This window comes from Haliaeetus leucocephalus, unplaced genomic scaffold (assembly GCF_000737465.1).
Source record: "Haliaeetus leucocephalus isolate CR32 unplaced genomic scaffold, Haliaeetus_leucocephalus-4.0 Scaffold206, whole genome shotgun sequence".
NCBI lineage: Eukaryota > Metazoa > Chordata > Aves > Accipitriformes > Accipitridae > Haliaeetus > Haliaeetus leucocephalus.
Window position 1 is genome coordinate 5,817,659 of NW_010972642.1, and position 14,329 is coordinate 5,831,987.

At 46.2% G+C, this 14,329-nt stretch overlaps 1 protein-coding gene across 1 annotated transcript in view; it reads left to right on the forward strand.

Annotated features, from left to right (window-relative positions):
* Positions 1-14,329, forward strand: part of CACNA2D4 (calcium channel, voltage-dependent, alpha 2/delta subunit 4) — a 128,992-nt gene that overhangs the window by 4,067 nt on the left and 110,596 nt on the right. Inside the window, exons 2-6 of the mRNA XM_010566340.1 lie at positions 1,352-1,433; positions 7,838-7,954; positions 9,463-9,522; positions 11,130-11,292; positions 13,526-13,657. Of these exons, the coding sequence (XP_010564642.1) occupies positions 1,352-1,433; positions 7,838-7,954; positions 9,463-9,522; positions 11,130-11,292; positions 13,526-13,657 (554 nt within the window). The remainder of the gene's footprint in view (positions 1-1,351; positions 1,434-7,837; positions 7,955-9,462; positions 9,523-11,129; positions 11,293-13,525; positions 13,658-14,329) is intronic.

The following is a 14,329-nucleotide window of genomic DNA, read 5'->3' on the forward strand; positions in this document are numbered from 1 at the left end:
GGGGGGCGGGGGGGGGGGGGGGGGGGGGTGGGAGAAGCCTTGTTCTTATTGACTTCAGCTGGTGCTAGATTACACTCAGTGGTTAGAAATTAACATCTCATCGCCACTTAAGGAGTGATTAAAAAAGGCACCCACTCTCTTATTGTACTCCTTTTCTTGGCAGTGGAGGGAGGTGCAGTTCAGAGCAGAAGCCTTATGTATGCTCCAAATCATCCCCTATACTTGCCTATTTGTCCCTATTTGCAAAAGGGGAGCCTAAACAGGCTTTCCTAGGCTAAACTTAGCTGTTGTGATTATTCTACTATTGCTGTGCTGGCTTTACTCCAGAGCTCATCTCTATGTTGGTGTATTATTCTACCATGAAAGTGGTGCAATGCACTGGGAAATCAGGCCCTGAGGTTAAAGTCTGCTTAGGACTGGCAGAAATCTCCTGGAAGTCATAGGTAAGACTCTGCACCCCATAAATAAGTAGTGTATTCTGGTTAAGTGGAGAAGGCCATTTATTCCGTTAAGTAAAACTCTCCTAAGTGAATCCTTGTTGAAGGAACCACATGTAGGTGGAACTGCCTAATGTGAATCGTGTAATAGACTTCTGATGAAGTGCCCTGTCAATTATGAGAGCCATCTATTTTGATTTGGATGGCTTAGTGTTCAGGCTGCTCTTCAACACCTTTATGTTCTCCATGTGGTATTGCTATCATCAATTATTTACAGGATGGCACAAATGTAAGTCGTGTTTTACAAAGATGAGGTGCATAATCTAGTCTGGCATTATCAAGCCATAGTATCTCCACTGAGAGCAGTGAATTCATCCTGTTCGTTAGTCTCTACCCCATGCAGCTCTAGGAACTGAATCCAAGGGCTGAATCTTGAGGACTTCTTTCAGGTCTGACACTTATTTCTCTTCAGTAGTCTTGACATTACGTGTCTAGCCCTTCACCCCAGGCTCTGTCTGCAATCAGTGAAGATAAATAGGTGTCTGCAAAGAGCTATTTATTTCACTTTGATAACAATAGAGGAAAGCAGATGATATCTAAGACCAAACGTACAGCTTTTGTACCTCTAAAGTTAGGTGAGACAAATTCCACTCTGAGTCAAAATGTAGTGACCGAGACCAGCAGAACTCAGTGTTTCTCCTTGCTGACCGATGTCCTGGGCAGAATGTCCAAGAGCAGCGCTTGCTTCCTGCCTTACTGCTTGTCTGGCTAGCAATCTGGGGAGAAAACATTATCACTGTTGTTATAGTGGCTTAGAGAAATCAGGGAAAACTCCACCTTCCTGTCTGAAGAAGTAAGCTGTTCTGCTGACTTTGAATTATCAACACCAATTTTCCTTTTTTTCTTCTTTTTAGGGTGAAGTCTTGGGCAGATGCCTTCGGTGGGGAGCTGTACTCCATTGTGACTAAGTATTCAGGCTCTCTCCTCTTGCAGAAGGTAGGCAAAAGCTGCGAGGGTTCCCTTGGCTTCACATCATCTCCCTATGTAGGCCTCCAAGGTTTCCCCCTGGGGTAGAAGAAAGCAAAACACGCAGGTCTCCAGCTAACTTTCAAAACCATGCAGGTTCATATCCATAAGCACAGAGTGATGCCCTGTGGCCATTCTCTGTGAACTGGAGAGGGGGATCCACCTAATGCCTTTCCTGCTATCATTAGCCACGGCCAAACACCACCTAAATTGTCCCATTTTTCAAAAATATGTTTTAACAGTACTCCTCATGTTTCCCCTCTGATGATCTTTTTATGCCCTTCCACACTGACCTGTCACTCCTCCCTTCCTAAGTGTGCATCAGTCCCTCTCCTCCTACTCATCACTCACCTGCTCATTGCCACCCCATCGTCCCCTCCTGCAGCTCTCCAGCTGGCACTCTTGTTTCTTTCTGCTTCCTCATCTGTCTTCCTCCAGTCACTCATCAATTCTTTGAATTGTGCCTTTAAAACTCTGCTTTGGACAGCGTCTCTGAGGCAGGTGCCCTAGAAGCCGTGATATTCCAGAGGTGCAGAGCTCTGCTTGGCTTCGTCACCAAACGGGCACTGTTGCACTAAACTCTTTATTGGCACTAAAGGGTGTAGCTCCAGGGGTTTTAAATAAATGGTCCCATCTGCAGCTGTAGAGAAGTTGCCCTGTCACCTTGATTCCTGAAGTCAGAGTTGAATGGCTGCTCCTCTTTCAGACTTGGTGAACTCTGCACTGCGGCAGCAGGGCTGGATGGATCAGCACCTCCCAAGTGCTGCTCAGGGGGCCTGGTGGCTGTGGAGCCCATCTGATGGGATGCCGTCCCCTCTCCACCTCATGTGGCCATCTGGTTACTTTTCTCTTCTCTTTGATTCTTTTCTTCAACACAAGCCACATGTTGCCTCTTATGCCTTCTAGGTGTCTGATTCTTGCCTTGCTGCTGAGCCCTCTGTTTCCCTCTCCCCACAGTGCTGCTTTCTGTCTGGAGTAAGGGAGCATCTCACGCAGCATCACCTTTGCTAGGCTTGGCCAAGAAAGGCCTTCAGCATCCATCACAAAGGTCTATACTGATCATCAGCTCTTCTTAGGAGGAATGTGCCACCATGCAATAAAAAACTCAGCACTAATCTAGGTACTTCATGCACTAATCATGAGGCAGCTATGGTGGGATATAGATGCAGGCAAAAGTTTGGCTTTTAGCAGGTTTGATGGTGCTTCTGCATTGCCTAATCTTCCATGGGTTCCCCAGGTGATAATTGCTAGAGGCAAAGTGACATGCTAAGGCATCTCTGGTGAGTGCTGGAGCTCCAGTGGGCAGGTGATAGATTGGGGTTATTTGATAGTCAGGTCTCTGTGTCTGACGCTGTATAGGTGTACTTCAACACAGCCAACTTGCACTGTTTCTGTAGCTATTTATACTAACAGATTAAGGGAGTTCATGTTCCTTAAGGCCCAGAAGTCAGTGGGACTAAAGAGAACAGGGGATAGCTTGAAAATACCAGTGTTGTGAAAGTTAGTAATGGAGGCCAAGGATGGCAGATGTGACACTGAGGTGGGTGTCAAGAGACAGCTGCGCGTGTAAGAACCCTGAAGGTAACCAAATCCAATCTAGCATTCATGTCAAGGGGAGTCAAGGCAGAGCTATATTTCCGTGGTGGTCTGGCAGCCTCATAAAATAATCACATTTGCCTGCCCAAGTCCATGTCCACATGGTTTTGTTGTTCGAGGGGGGAAGGAGTCTGGTTTGCTCTTGCATGTGTTGGGGCCTGGATGCAGCACAGACTGATTGGACTTTGTACAGTCTCTGGATACCCCTGAGCGGGACACAGTGTCACCCGTGACTCAGGGAAAATGTCCTTCAGCGAGTCACTGTCACCACTTCCAGCAGGGAGTACAGATGAGCTTGATCTAGCCTTGCTCTGTTAACACTCCAGCAAACAGTCATCTTCTAAATGTGTGTCCTGCCCTGCCCTAATGTTACTTAAGCAGTTTAAACAGCTCAGGTTTACCTTTCAACCCTCAAGTCCCATTTCTTGAGCTCTTTCATTTCCCCTTATTTCCCTGGGACTAGGGAAATAGGGGAGGACCAGCCAGCACCCACTTCTTCAGTCCTTTTCTTGGCCTCTATTTCTTTAGCAAGCACTTCTTACAAATCAGTGTCTCAAAGCAGGGAACATCCTGGAGGGCTCCCTCTGCATCCCTAACGCTTACAGTGCTGCAGAAGGACAGCTTCAGGAGATGCAGACAGATCTTTTACTAATAGGCAACATTTTCATGCCCCATGAGATGCACCTTGGCAGACCCCAAATAGCTTTATGTAGATCACCACACTGATGCAGATTGCAGGCAAGTCAGGCCTGGGGAGCCAAATGCACCGAAGTCTGGAAATCCAAATGTGTGCTCTGAGGCACCTTTCTCTTTTTGGGCTATTACCTCCTTTTCACATGAAATATTTCTCTGTGTGTGTGTGCACAGGCAGATCAGCAGAAGGGTGGGGAGCACAGTGTAGAGGCTCAAACAATTCTTTCCTTGGTGCTTGTTTAATCCGACAGGCATTTTGCCTTTAAGGAAATGCAAACTGAGAGATAACAGCACTTTTCATATTTTAATTCATGTCTCCGTTGTGCCTTATAGGCTTGAAGTAACTAGCTTATTGTTGCCTTGAGAGCCATAGTTTTTCAGTTACTGAATGTTTTGCATGTAAACCTTCTCTTTAATATTTAGCATAAACTTCCTTTTGTGGCTCTGAGTTTGTTTGGTTTTCTTTGGGGTTTTTGTTTCCCCCAGAAGAGCCCAAACATCATGTTGCAAACCCAAATGGTCAATTTCTTACCAGGCTTTATTGTTCCCAGAGACCTGGTGAACTAGTAGATGTCTCTTGAATCCACAAGGGCAGGTTCTTGCCCTGGATCAGAGAGCTTTGAGAAAGACCCCAGGAGGCTCTCTATCTGAAGCAGTCAGCATACCATCAAATTAAACCTCACAGAGGTAGCAAAAGCTGAAGAGTGGCTTTGGTTTGATGGCTGCAGCACTCATTGTATTCTTTTGACCATTACGCAGCAGAGGTTAAGATAAGCTTGTGCACTTAAACTGGCTCAGAGATGAGGGATCTGTATTAAAATGCTGGCTGAGGTCTAGGACAGCTGAGGCCAATACAGCTGGAGTAAAGAGGTGTGTGAAAGGCTGAGTAGGGGGAGGGCAGTAGTATCTCCCAGAGCTAAGGAACAGAAAGTTTGAACCTGTGGCTTATTAGGTCTGTTTGCCGGAGTTGACCAGGGAGGGACCAAAGGCCTGGGGCTACCAAGGGCAGCCATGCCAGGAGGATACCACAGTGGTTCTGCGCTTCTCGGGGCTTGCCTCCAAGTGACAGAAACACCATCAGCTTCAGCAGACTCAAAACTTAACTTCTCTGTGTGTTAACAATGCACTATAAGTGTTTCTGAGAATTGCCTCCTGCTTCCTTCTGTAGCTGAAGTGCTAAATGCCTTCCCTGGTGGAAAGGGCTGAGAAAGGACAGCAGGGCTTGGCTCCAGCTGTGTAATTACTAGAAAGCACTACAAATAACTATATGGTAAAGAACAGACAAATTGAAGAAGTTCAGTCAAGACATTTTCTTGGGTGAAGATGAAGGGAATGTCTTTCACGCTCTTAATATAGTTTCACTAGCAGTGAGTAATGCAACACTGTGTACTTCAATGGGCTAAATTTCATGGAGGTGGGAACAAGAAAATATATTTGGTGACATATCTCTGTTCACAGATAAAACTTAGGATACTGAATCCTGGATATTCCACTTTTAAATCTCCACCCCCACCAATGCAACGGGAGAATCTTAATGAATCACTCCTGCTGTTTTAAGGGAATGCTAAGTACTAGATGAATATGTTGTGATTTGCTGTTAAATCTGAGTTAACTTTTTGGCCCCTTTTCAACATCAGATGCTTTCAGCCAGTTCTCCCGAGCCTGTAGCTGGTACTTGTTCTGTAAATTATAATGATCTGATAACCTGAACCCTAAACTCAGGTTGTGCAGGTTAATCTTGGTTGGCTACGAGCACCTGTGTTAACATTTGACATTTGCTGTGTACTTTCACCATGGTGTCTGGTAGCAGTATTGGAATCATAGGTGCTACTCTGTTGCCCACCCTTAGGAACTCTTGCAATGAATATTCATTCATAGCAGGAGATTTTAGTGGCAGCAATACAGATACAAAATGGTTTGCTGGACCATTTGTAGGAAAAAAGCTCAAAGGGATTTGAGTTCGAAGCTGGTGTATTCCTCGAAGCCAACTGCAACTTTGCAGAAAGTTTTTGGGGTTTTGTTTTGTTTTTTGTTTTGGGGATTTTTTTTTGTCTTCCCAGCTCTGGCTAGTTCCCGGGGCTGAGATGTGTGTACAGTATTAGCAGCCTGCTCGTGATTGCTCATGATTACTTTTACCCTATTAATATCTACTTGTCAATGTGTCAAAAGCACATTAAATATTAATTGAGAGGTAAAGAGCCCTGTTCTTTTTAAGTCAGGATATGACCCAAGGTAACCGATGGTAGGTCACTTTGTAAAGCGTGTGCTTGCCCGTGCTGGTGCAGTCCCCCCCTTCGCTAGCTTTCCCAGGAGAGATTACCCTCCTCCCCCCGAGGAGGGCCTGATTAAAGCCTAGCCTGGCAGAGATCACTTCCCTCCTGACGAAACCGTGACATGGAGCTAAATGGGACAGGCACCAGCTGGGATGTGTGCTGTGGTCTCGTCAGCAGCCAGGGACCTCAGCCGGGGGGTTGTTGCACACCCCTCTTTCAGCAGCGTGGTTATGCTAACCTTTGTGCTCAGCCCAACCTCTTCCTCCTCCCCCGCCCATCCCAGCTACCCAGCCACAGCAGAGGGGATGCGAGGCCTGGCGTTTTTAATCCAGTAAAACCCTTGCTGTTAATCACGTCAGACAGAGCGAGCAGCCTCCCCGCCATGCCTGCTGCAGGCTGGATGCTGCTGCTATTTCTGTCTGACCTCCTCAGCCTGCCCCATCCTCAAGGCATTTCTTATTCTGCCTGTGCTCAGCTGCCCTCCTGGATGGTCAATGAGCTTCTTGAACAAAAGGAACTCCACTTGCTCACCCTAAAGACATGCAACGTCCTCCCCCCCCCACTTTCTTCTAATTCAAAAGTGCCACTAAAGCCCCTGCCATCCCCTTACCCTTTTCACCACCTCATTTTGTACCAGCACAAGAAGTCCAGCCCTGGCTGAGATTGCTGCTATCGTGCTAATGCAACATGAAGATGGAGGGGATGTGTATACTCTGCAGAGAGAAATGATGATGAGCGACCAGGGAAATTCAATCAGTTGCCTTTGTGCTTCCATATTGTGGGGAGATAAGGTTCTGTCTTTTCTGAAATGGGTTAATCATATTGCGTCCTTTTTCTGGTTTGGTTTTGGTTTTTTTTTACTCTTTCTTTCTGTCTATCTCTGTTAGCTTTAGTATTTTTTGAAAGGGAGAAATAAAGGCCATTGTATCCAGTCTTGAAAGGACAGATTTAGGGAGGCAAATTACAGTTACCCAGTCTGGGAGTACTCTCAGGTTTTTAATGCCTAGATTATATGAAACATGCTCAGAAGAAACTGGTTATCTCTAAAGCTGTCAGTTTGAGATCCTCCTCGTTATGGCATCTCTCCCAGTGGAGATAGCACTAAGCAGCCATGCTCGTAATTCCTGATTTCTGGGAATTGTCTCTGTGCTGCTTTTGGCCCAAAGCATGCTCATGCATGCTGAATAAGTAGCATCATAACTGTCTTGCTGACCTTTCCTTGGCAATCTCCCACCTAAGCACTGAGCGGACCCTTCTTGCTGTAGACCTGACAAGTTACCCTACAGATATGATGGCACTGTGGGAGGATAGGACATGCACTAGCATTATATCTCTCCCACTAGTGCCCCAGAGCACATATGACGTAGGAGGTGATGTAATGACAGCATACAGCTCTATTCCCTTGCCCTTCCCTCTGCCTTAAGTAAATTTCAGGTATGCCATGCATATAATGCTATTGTGCATGTAAGCACAATGTGTATTAGACTTTCAAAAGTTGGCCTTCTGCTTCTCTCTTATTTGTAGGCGCTAATAGCTTCAGGTACATTGCTGTTCTCAACAGCCACCAGCTCACAATTGGATCAGTTGCTTTTACTTAGTCAAGATGCTTTGTGTTATGGCCAGTGATCTGCACACACCCACATTATGGGGTGAAAAGGGAGGAAAGGCAGAGATGGGAGAAGGTGATAAATCAGACCAGTTCTTTCAACACATCTTTCTTCACCAAAGACAATACCCAGCTAACAATAATAGATTCACCCCTCTCCTTATGAGCCTCCTGCTCAGCAAGATTTTCTGCTTTCCCTTGGGTAGAAGTACAAAGATGTGGAGCCAACTCTGAAGATCAAAGAGGTGGATGGCTTGGAGCTGGTGAAGAAGTTCTCAGAGCAGATGGAAAGCATGCTCCGCAGGAAGGTTGAAGCCGTTGAGGTATGACCACGGGGGCTATGGGAAGGAAGTTCTCTGCTGTCAGCCCCAGAGCAGTAGATGCAGGCCTCCTGGTGTACCAGGAGTGTGTGGGCGCAGAGGTTGCATGAGGACTTCCTTGCCCAACCAAATGCCTGCTAGTGCAGCTGGCTGCTCGCTCTGAGCTTTAAGTAGACACTGGTGGGAGGATGTGGGTGTTCAGACAAGGGAATGCTGGCTTCTCCCTCAGCCCAAAGTAGGAATTAAGATAAAAACAAAGTCTAGGAATAAATATGAAGGAACGAACACTCTTTTAGGAGAAAGGAGCTGTTTAAAGAGAAAAAACCTCTCACAAGTGAAAATAAAGTTCATCATTGCATAATGCATTCTGGCCATTGAAGACTAGTAGCTTGTTTCAGTTGTGCGTGTGGCTCGGGAAATTTCTGCAGCCCCTGAACACAAGCTGCGAGGAAGGTGCTTGGATTTTCAGCTGTGTACATGGGGAGGCGTGGAGGAGGTGGCAAGAGGTCTTTAGCTGTTGCTGTGTTGGAGATCAGAGCAGGTAATCGTTATGGCCCCTCTTACTTCTTGCATCTAAGGGTCTATCATATTCCCTTATATTTACCCACTATGAAAAGCATATTTCTGTAGTCACAGAGCCTTGACTGTTTAAGGCGTCTAATGTGGAAAAGTCATCCAGAAACACATCATTTGAATCTCAAAGTGAAATGTGGGCATATTTAAACCCAGAGCTTTGGCCCATAACATTAAATTCATAGCCAGACTTTTCCAATGTTTGGATTGCCTTATCCTTTGTGCAGGAGCAAAAGCTAGTTTTGCTGAGACTGTTGCTGATTGTGCAACCCTGAAAACATGTACATGTTAAGCTGGATTCCTTCCTAGTCTGTACCAATTGAGAATCAGTGCCCTGAAGCATCATACTGGGGAATACTAGTTGATTATATTGCCTTCCATAAATGGTAAGAGCTTATAAATGGCCACAGCATTGCTGAGCCCTTTATGAAATCAAGTCATGGTCTTTGTCTTGGTAACAATACCAGGCTGAGACTCCCACAAGGCCTTTTCCTTTGATGAGATACTGACATCAGGCTGGGTCTGAAATGCCTTTCCCATGGCTTTTTGGAAGGGTTCATGGAAAATGAAATTAAATCTCTGGCTGTTGTTTCTCTAAAGGGACATGTTTCTATTTATCCTTTGTCCATGTGTATGTCCTGTGATATCTAAGATTGCTCAGGGGTTTAGTAGGGACTCTGGAGTAAGTAGGTGTGAATATACTTGGCAGTAAATAGCTGTGAATATATCTTCCAAGCTGTAAAGTTGCAGTGCAGAATGACAGGTCAGCAGAAAAGGATGGAAAGAGGGAAGTTTATAGCCCCATGACTCTGTGTTGTGGTGAAAGAGGCAGTCATGTGTCTTTTCACTAACTGTGTGAATGGCTGATACAGCTGGAACAGCTTCTGGAGGGCTTTCCACAACATCCCCTCATCTTTCTTTCTGTGTGCTTGCATTAGAGGTTGGTGGAAGCAGCAGAAGATGCAGATCTGAACCACGAGTACAACTCCTCACTGGAGGTAAGTTTATCCTGGTCAGTGACAAAATATGACGTGCATCTTCAGAGACCTAGCCAAAAGGCAGGCCTAGCAGCACCCAGTCACCTCGGGTTCCTGGACATGTTAGGAGTTTCCTTGTCTTCAGGACACTCAACTTGCCTAGAAACTAGTGTGAGTAAGAGACTCCCTTGGCATATCCCAAACCTAGTAACACCAAGTTGATTAGTCCCTTTGGCTCTGTGAGGAAGGATTTGTGAAGACATTGGGTTACATGATGTTATTGGTGTTACATGATGGTATTAGCATTATGTTTACTGCACACCAACGTTGTCATTATGTGACGCATTAGTGCAAATTAGCTGGCATTTTGTGGGTTACTTAACTGGAAAATGAGCTAAAAATTGATTGTGTATGAGCAATGAGGAGGATGCCATTACAAATACCCACAGCAAACCATTAATCCCAAATGAGCCGAGTTTCTCACCATCTTTCTCAATAGCTCCCATCACCTTTTCTCTACCCTTTAGACACCCACTTGTCAGGACTTCCCATTAGGTGAAAGCTTGGTACTGTCCAAGCAATTTGGATAATTGGCTTTCTGTTAATAACTGTTTGTTGTAGCCAAGCTATGGGATTATGGCTGGTGAAGGGAACTGGAGTGAAAACTCTGAAGTCCACTGTCCACAGTACAAGCACAGAGTGCTTAGCAGAAGTACAGGCTACTCCTGCAAGTATACTTCTCCATTCTGGGAAAGGGTGGGAATGAAAATGTTACTTGAAATCAAGCTAGCTACCAATTTCACCTCTCCTACCTCTTTATTAAAGTATCACATTCAGTCATTCTAGTTGGGTCAGCTGCATTCACGGTAAGGGTTATGGGTGAGTTGAGGTGCATGAGTCTATCCGTACCCCCTGAGTATTGTTAGTGCTTGAACAAAAAATCTTTAAATAACCTCTGCCCTCAGATAAAGTCAACAAAAACATCTTAAAAACATCTGTTATCCAAGGGTGAAGAGTGTCCTGAAGATACTAAAGTGACTGTAGATGCTAGATCCCCATTGGCCTTCACAGGGGGAAAAGTGCGTTGTCTTTGAGCACCTTCTGCTCTATCCTTTGCTCTTTATGTGTGCCTGCTGCTTGGAGTGACAGAGTGAGGGGATAATCCTGGCTGGATGTACATCAGGAGTTAACTCCAGTAAATGACAGCTGAAAAGACAGAGCAAGTAAGGTCAGCATTGGCATGCTCTGTAGCCAACCTGGGAGCCAGATCCGGAGAGGCATTCCACCTCTCTGGCTAGTCACTTAAATACTTCTGAAGGACCACAGGAGTCTGCCACTGTTTCCCTTTGCTCTCAGGTGGCTCTTCTGCTGTCGGTTATGACCATGCTTTCAGTCATGTGGGCACCTGACAATAAGAAAGTGGGCAGAAACCTTCATTTGGGCAGCTTGACACTTTTCAGTTGGTAATGGCCCTTGTTTGCTGCTACTCTTGATCCTATTTGAAGCCTAAATTCTCCACATATCCCTTTTTTATGTTTTAAAGAGTGGGGTTTTTTCAGGCAGTAGTGGTAATAGTCTGTCTTATTGTCTCTTGTTGCCTTTCTCTTTTCCATTGTCTTCATCAACAGTTTGATTACTATAACTCTCTCCTGATTAATGAGAAGGATGAAAATGACAATTATGTGGAGCTTGGAGATGAATTCATTTTGGAGCCAAATGAGCATTTCAATAACTTGCTGGTGAACACAACATACAGTGATATCCAGCTCCCCACCAACGTCTACAACAAAGGTAATGGCCTCTGCTGGCCTCTACTTTCTCACTACTAGTAGGTTGTGGTGGAAACTACCAGTAATAATACTGAAAGAAAGGATGGAAATAGAAAAAAAACAACTGACGGAAAACAAAACAGGACTGGAAAGATACTGTCCTAAGGCATGGTCATGTCTGTGCTGTAGTCTGTCACTGTGACAGGCTTAGGTATAATCTGCTCTTGGAAGACCTCTAATGATGGACGGTCCTCCATCTTAAGCAGGCAGTATAGTCTTCTAGGGTTCATCTACCCAACCAAAGATGCTGTGAAACAAACTGTGACGTGAATTTATTGGCAATTGTTACTCTGTACAAAGGGTCAGATCTATCAAGGTCTTTGGGTGTCAAGGATCTCATTGATTTCAGCTCAGAATTTAGACCCTAAGTACTTTTGTGTCATGAGGCACTAACAACTCACAGGGACACTCTTAATTCCCAGTAAGCATATCCATAGGGGACTGGAGGTAATTCACAACTCCTACTGGGACATGACTGTTCTGGGCTATCTTCTGTTCTCAGCAAGCCTTTGGCACTTGGGCAGCTGCAGGAGCCCAGGGAGGCACCAAGGCTCACATGGCCTCATCTGTGCCCGGGCTATGTCCTCTCCCCCTGCACGTTCACAACACTCCAACTACACACCAGGCACCAGTCCATCTCCAGCACACTGCCAAATCTGCCGGCTAAGACACCAGTTGTTATTGTCCTAAGTTTACTGCTCTTTTTGGCCAACATTCGAAGCTGCCTGACCTGGCTCCTTCCCTGCCTCCCCATCAGCTCTTCCCCTTGCATACACCTTGGCAAGAAAAAAAAAAGTGCCGTTACTTATCTCATAGATAGAGCTCATTTACAATCTTCAGGACCAGATGAGGCAGGTGCTGGTGACTGTGCTCACAACTGCTACTTTATTTAGAGGGACAATAGAGGGAGTTCCATTTCTCCCATGATTTGAAATTAATTCCATCTGGTCTGACAGCCCCAGATACTAAAATCTTGCTCGCAACAGAGCCACCAGCAGAGCTGTCTGTGTAGCTACAGCAGAGCTACACAAAGTAGGCTGCTGCCTACATACAGCTGCATACAGAAAGAAGTGGCCAAATGGCCACTGTCAGAGACAGCAGAGATCCACCTAGCTAGCTGATTTCTTGCCTGTACAGCTTGACACAAACCATCCAGCTGCTCTGGCTATGGCTGGAGGATGAGCAGGAGATGGAGAAGGAGGGCTGCTTCCATGCCTGGGGCTCCTCCTAGGCGCAGTGCCTGGCAGCACTCACTCCCTCTCTTGCAAACAGCAGCAAGCCTGGCTCTCCACAGCTCTTCTGGCTCCCTTCCTGCATGAGTTACTTTGGTCTCATCACTGGGGAGTCACAGTTCAATTTTTCCCCTATTTTGACCAAAATCGCCTTTAGTAAAGTGACTAAACAGGAAGTGGTAGGTCAAAGCCCCATCCCTTTCAACATTAATATAGTTAATCCTACAATGACCAGTTTCTTATAATTCCCTGTTTCTATTGCTGCTGTTCTGTTTGGTCTCCTGAGGCAATGAGTCAACACAGACACTAAATATACACTGCCTCTTACGAGTTCTTGCAAGTCTGCAACTTCCTATTGATTCTGATGAGATCGGGGCAAGGGAGGACAGCTCAGGCTTTGAGAAAGAAAGAGCAGGCAAGGAAGAAAATAAAGAATTGTTGGGGAAAAGAGGAGAGAGAGAGAAATGGCATGTAAATCCTAGAGCTCCTCTGTCTTAGGTAATCACATCTAGCAAAAATTTAAACACTCTTTGCAGAAAAGCTGCTCCACTTAGTGGTGCATCAGGCAGTTGCCTTACGACAGCCACACATCCCCTCTTAGGCAGCAGCTGAGTCCTGTTTGTGTGGTGTGCCAGTTGTGCTTGGCACCGTGCTGGTTTTCCTGAGTCTCTTGGAGCCCTCTTCCAACCAGATATAACACCCAAAGACAGACAAGGCTGGAAAGAGAAATGGGCATAATAGCGTACGACCAAGCTGAGATCATCTGTAGTGGCCAGTGGTGACCTGCCCTCCAGGATTTACTTGAATGATGCATCCAATTCCCTGTCCAATGTCAAAGCTTTGGACAAAGCTGCAATCTTCCTGTGGTTGCCTTTGTTCCCATCTTCCTCCTCCACTGGGGTGGTGGGTGTCCTCCCCTCTTTTGCACACTTTTTTGCCCACTTTCTATTCTTTCCCCCGCAGACCCTGACATCCTGAATGGCGTTTACATGTCAGAAGCCTTGAATCCTATTTTTGTGGACAACTTTGAAAGGGATCCCACACTGACCTGGCAGTATTTTGGCAGCTCTACTGGATTCTTCAGGCTCTACCCAGGTAAGAGAAGAGATTGGCTTCGCTCTTTCAGCACAACACAATAGTCTTGCAGGACAGGGTCCATGCCATGGAAGAGCCCAATCTGGGAAGGTTGAAGGCAGCGTGGCTCCATAAGGGCAGGGTACAGGGAGCAAAATAGTGCATGGGCTGCTGCCAATTAGGCTGAACGAACAGTGTCCACGGCAGGCATAAATCCCTTTTTCCCCAGTGGACCAGCCCCCCAGGCATGTTGCCCTTGCAACCCCAGAAGAGTCTACTTTTAGGTGTGTGCCTCAGGCAGGCTGCCCTCCAAAAAGCTCACAAAAGACCAAGACAGGACCTGCAAATCTCACAGGCAGGGTGTGGAGGCTGCACGAGGGTTCCCTGCCTCGTGCTCCCCTGTGGTTTTAATGGTGGCCACAGCCTCTCTCCACCTCTGAGGCCACATGTGGCAGATGCGGCTGGTCAGCCTGACTTGTTATCCACTTGCCAGCTGCAAGCAGCATGTAAGGTCATGGCACAAGAGGGAGGCCCCGTGCCCAGAGGAACTGGTGAGATCCTTTGCAGCCGTAGCTTGCCTAGTGGCCTCTTCATCAGATGGCTGCATGGTCTTGTTCTGTGACCTGTCATGTGTTGGGGAAGGGGAAAGCAGAGATGACTGTGAACAGAGCCTTTAGCAGGGAATCTGAGACA